This window comes from Hipposideros armiger, unplaced genomic scaffold (assembly GCF_001890085.2).
Source record: "Hipposideros armiger isolate ML-2016 unplaced genomic scaffold, ASM189008v1 scaffold_69, whole genome shotgun sequence".
In the NCBI taxonomy this organism is placed as follows: domain Eukaryota; kingdom Metazoa; phylum Chordata; class Mammalia; order Chiroptera; family Hipposideridae; genus Hipposideros; species Hipposideros armiger.
Genome location: NW_017731419.1, coordinates 878,338 through 883,645, shown reverse-complemented (window position 1 = coordinate 883,645; position 5,308 = coordinate 878,338). Strand labels below are relative to the sequence as shown.

General features: G+C 44.4%; 1 protein-coding gene across 4 annotated transcripts in view; it reads left to right on the top strand.

Moving 5' to 3' along the window:
- DDX24 (DEAD-box helicase 24) overlaps window positions 1-5,308 on the top strand; it is a 16,580-nt gene that overhangs the window by 4,189 nt on the left and 7,083 nt on the right. For all 4 annotated transcript variants that reach the window (XM_019642469.1, XM_019642471.1, XM_019642470.1 and 1 more), the window contains exons 3-5: window positions 2,266-2,814; window positions 3,845-3,998; window positions 4,223-4,738. In XM_019642469.1, coding sequence (XP_019498014.1) covers window positions 2,266-2,814; window positions 3,845-3,998; window positions 4,223-4,738 — 1,219 coding nt within the window. The remainder of the gene's footprint in view (window positions 1-2,265; window positions 2,815-3,844; window positions 3,999-4,222; window positions 4,739-5,308) is intronic.

Below are 5,308 nucleotides of genomic sequence, written 5' to 3'. Positions count from 1 at the left end.
GAAGGGGTTGCAACCCACAGGTTGAGAACCGCTGATCTAGACACTTGGTGCCTTGGGTTTCTAGAAGAGTGGTCAGGAAACTTGGGGTAAGGTCCTATATGAGAGTCATGTAGTTGGAAGAATGAGGAAACCCCAAGAAAGGGGAATGGAGGTAATAATAACAACTTAGAACATTTACTTAGCATTTAAAATGCATCATGCACTGTGTTAAGTGCATTATATTGATGAACTCAGTTCTCAACCACCCTGAGGTAGATTCCATTATTATTCCCGTCTTACTGATGCGAAAACCCTGCCTCATAGAGGATAGACAGCGTCCCTAAAACCGCACAGCTGAATGTGGCGGTGTCTGGATTCTAGCCTGGGTCTGTGTGTGTTGAGCATTCTGCTACACTGCATTGCTGTGTGCAGAGGCCTGGAAGTCAGTTTCTGGAAGGCAGAGGCAAGGTTGTGTGAGCCACTGTGGCTAGAACCTGACATTTGGATTCATACCCCAGCTCCTGTCAGGCCATCCACGTGGACTGTTGTGAACGTGCAGTTCAAGATTCAAAAAGACTTTTAGGGGCTGTAGACAAACCGTTGCCCATGTAGATAATGAATAAACCCATCACCCCCACGAGATGCTTTGGGTCCCTTTGTAATCTCTCCTTCCCTGGCCTCACTCCTTTTCATCCCTAGGCAACCTCTGGTAGACTTTCCTATCACAATAGATTGCATTTTCCAGAATTTTATATATTAAAATCATACAATATGTATTTTTGGAATATGGGTGTCTCCTCTTTCAATCAGCATAACTTTCAGGTTCAACCATGTTATTACAAATACCAGTACAGTAAGTCCTCACTTAATGTCTGTTAATATTTTTCCTCTTCTACCTTCTTTTGGATTGAATATTTTTTGTGATGCCATTTTATCTCTTCAAATTGTCTTGTTAGCTACATGTAATTCTTTGTTATGTCCTTGTAGTTGCTTTTGGGTTCACATTATATATGTTTAACGTGTCATATTTTACCTTTGAGTGATAATGTACTACTGTATGTATAGTGCAAGAATCTTACAAGAGTATACTTCCTTTTCTCCTCTATGCTTTTTGTTTTATACTTTATGTGTTAGAAATTCCAAAATACATTTTTATTGTTTTTGCTTTAAGTGGTCAATTATTTTTAAAAGAAGTGTAACTAGGAAAAAGACATCTTTTATATTTACCCATGTTACCATTTCTGGTGCTCTTTATTCCTTTTTCAGATTTTCATCTGATAGCATAATTTCTTCTGCATGAATGACTTCCTTTAATATTTCTTATAGTCCAGGTCTACTGACGATAAATTATTTCAGCTTTGTATACCTAAAAAAGTCTTTATTTTGAAAGAGATTTTTGCTGAATATAGATTTCTAGATTGTCAATTATTTTTTCAGCTCTTACAAATACACTGTCTTCTAGCTTTCATTGTTTCTGATGAAAAGTGCTGCTTTTCTTATCCGAAATTTTATGGCTCTGTTTTTGCTCTTTTTCTCTTAGAGTTCTTTCTTATAATACCTTGTTTCCTTAGGGGTTTATTTTTACTGAGAGCTGCTCATTTTCTTCTGAGAATTCTTTGAGGCCTATGATAAAGGTTTCTTCCTCCAGAGATAATTTATTTGCTTCTGCTTAGGACATTAGAACTACTTTAAATTCTCAGCCTGAGGTTTTCTGTTTTGTTGGTTTGTTTTGACTGCCGAGATGACATGAATTTGGACTCCATATACATTCAAAGGCCAGGGTGAAAATGTTCAAGCATAGACAAAAGCATGCTAATTTAAAATTATTACTCAAAAACTAAGAAAATTTTCTTCTACTCCCTCCTTCCCCACCAAAGAAAAGCCTTGGTCAAGTACTATACAGATTTCCATTCCCCGCCCACCATGTGTTCCTTAGCAATCTCTCTCTCTCGCTTTCTCTCTCACACTCAGTCACTCACACATACACACACAACTTGCCCATCTCTTTGGGGTTTCGTTGCTTGGACATTTGCCTGTAGCTCATCCTTGGTGACCTCAGGATTCAGTGCAGCCTGCCACACTTCCTCAGGCTTCTCCTGCGTGTAGGCGCCGTGCTGTAAGGAAAGCTGCCGGCGGGAGGAGCTTGGGGCTGGTCAGGGTGGCTCTTGGCTCTTTCAAGGGTCCCTTATTCTGTGTAAAACGAAGAACCCCAGACAAAAGTATGTGCATCTGTTGATTCACACTGTTCTTATTTGTTTTTGTGTGTTTGCTTATTTTACCTCTAAGGAAGTGGGAAAACGCTTGCCTTTGCCATCCCAATGATTCATTCAGTGCTGCAATGGCACGTAAAGAAGAAGCCTCCCCCAGCTCTGAGTAACACAGGAGCGCCACCTGGCGAGACCAGAATCGAGACTGACGCTGAGACTGGATCACCAAGCAAGGCTGAAACTGACTCTGGAGCTTTGTCCGATGAGATTAGATTTGAGAGTGAAGCACTGCCCAGTCAGGCTGGAGCGAAGGCTAGAGCACCACCCAGCAAGGCGACAGCCAGGACTGGAGCTGCCATCTCAGACCAGTTACTCCCCTTCGGTAATGATGATGCTGGTGAAGGACCTTCTTCCCTGATGAGGGAGAAGCCTGTCCCCAAACAGGAAGAGGACAAAGAGGAAAAGCTTGATGAAGAGCAGACTGGAGAGCTAAAACGAGAGTTGGGTGGCAAAACGGCCACCTGTAAGGCACATCCAGAGCGCCCTCTGCTTGGACTGGTTCTGACGCCCACTCGAGAGCTAGCTGTCCAGGTCAAACAACACATTGATGCTGTGGCCAAGTTTACAGGTGAGGTTCGGTTCCATTTCATGAATATTTCCTGAGAGGATCCTCGATGCTGGGGTGGCAAAGGTGAATGAGCTGCGGCTCCTGCCCCTACGGGAAACCTTCCTCATCTGTCACAGAATTAAAAACCCTACAGAAAATTGAGTGACGCTTTCTCAGTTCTCCTAAGAATGATGCATTGCTAATACCATTCTAAATGCATAGGAAATGAGTTAATTTATTGGCTACAATGGATGCTGTGGCAGGGGTTGGCAAACTACCTGTTTTGTAAGTAAAGTACACCCACACCCGTTTATTTACATATTGTATGTGGCAGCTTTTGTGTGACCAAGGCAGAGTGGAGTAGAGTTAAAAGTAGTTTAGCCCACAAAGCCAAAAACGTTTAGTCGACTCTTTGGGAAAATGTTTGCCAGCCTCTGCCTTCGGGCATCAGAACTTAATTCAGGGAATTCCTTTTGGGCAGGGCTGCACAGTGGGAATTTTAATTTTATAATAAAAGCAGTAGTTACTAGACTATTACAGTGTGCGAAGTACTTTGCTAAGCACTTTGCCTACAAGATTCTGTGCGTTTCTTTCACACTGGATACCTTGAGAAGTCCTCCACGAGAGAGAACAGAGCACTCGGCGTTAGAGGAGATTCAGATTAATTCTAAACGAGGGGAATGGGCAGGTCTTCTTAGGGGAGGTGTGTCACAGCTACAAGTCACGTTATTCCCAGCATCGTGCTGCAACTCTCTGTTTTTCCAGAACTTTGAATGTAAGCATGCCTGGGCTCAGATCCAGCCCTTTTGTTGTGATTGGAGGAGAGGGAGAAGAAAGAAATGAGGTTGAGGAAGTAGGCAAGGCCCAGATGATAGAAGACTTGGTAAGCCCTCCAGGAGTGGCACCAATAGTCAGGCCAGGTCAGCTTTTAGCACCCCCTGGAGAGGGAAGCAGTGCTAGTAACTGCCTCTGCTAATCTGGGGGTGCCTGTGTCAGCTGTGGAAGGAAATAAGATTGCATAACACTGTCCCTTATGTTTTGTGTACCATAGGAATTAAAACTGCTATTTTGGTTGGTGGAATGTCCACACAGAAACAGCAGAGGATGCTGAACCGCCAGCCTGAGATTGTGATCGCCACTCCGGGCCGACTGTGGGAGCTAGTTAAAGAAAAGCACCCTCATTTGAGCAACCTTCGGCAGCTCAGGTGAGAGACAGTAGCTTCCCTTTTCCCCTCCTCCACTTCATGTTCTGTAGTCGGCCTGAGGTGACATGGTAGTGTATGCAGTGCCTTCTCCCTGTCGCAGATTGGTGGTAGTGGGGTGGGGGAGGAGGTGTGTGTGTTGATGGGGGCGTGGTAGTAGAGTGTTGTAGATGATTCCTCCTACCAGCTGCTCACCAGTTAATGTGGGTCTCTGGCTCCACATTCAGGTGCCTGGTGATCGATGAGGCTGACCGGATGGTTGAGAAAGGCCACTTTGCTGAGCTTTCACAGCTGCTAGAGATGCTCAGTGATTCCCAGTACAACCCAAAGAGACAGACTCTTGTTTTTTCTGCCACACTGACCCTGGTACATCAAGTTCCTGCTCGAATCCTTCACAAGAAGCACGCTAAGAAAATTGACAAAACTGCCAAACTTGACCTCCTTATGCAAAAGATTGGCATGAGGGGCAAGCCCAAGGTCATTGACCTCACAAGAAATGAGGCCACGGTGGAGACGCTGACAGAGACCAAGATCCATTGTGAGAATGATGAGAAAGACTTGTACCTGTACTACTTCCTGATGCAGTATCCAGGCCGCACCTTAGTGTTTGCCAACAGTATCTCCTGCATCAAACGCCTGTCTGGGCTCCTCAAAGCCCTAGACATCATGCCCCTGACCCTGCATGCCAGCATGCACCAGAAGCAGAGGCTCAGAAACCTGGAGCAGTTTGCCCGTCTGGAAGAGTAAGTCGGGGCTGTGCCCAGAGCCCAGCCTCTAGCTAATGGGTCACGGTTGCCAGGTTGGTGGGGAGGTGGTGGGAAGCTACCTTCTATCATGGGGGCCTTATCAGTAGAAGGCATCCTTTTTTTTGCGCAGCGTGAAGCAGGTTCACCCTCATCTAGTGCATTCGGTCGCTAGTAATGCCCAACAGAAGAGAAGCTTCCTTAATAATGAGTAATGGTGACAGTAATGCCTACTATTATTGAACACTTAACAATAGATTAAGTATTGTGCTGGCATTTTAGATAACCTTGTCTCATTCATTCACTTCTAACGTTCTTGAGAAGCAGCAGAATAGATGGATGGTTAAGAGCACAGACTGGAACCAGACTGCCTGAGATCAAATCCTGGCCGTGCCACTTCTAGCTGGTCAAATTACTTCTCTGTGTCTCAGTTTTCTCATAATTAGTGTAATAATAGAAGCCACCTCAGAGGGCTGGTACGAGAATTAAGTGAGTTTATGCATATAAAATGTTCAGAACAATGCCTGGCACTTAGTATACTTGTTAAATGTTAACTTTAATACTTACCAC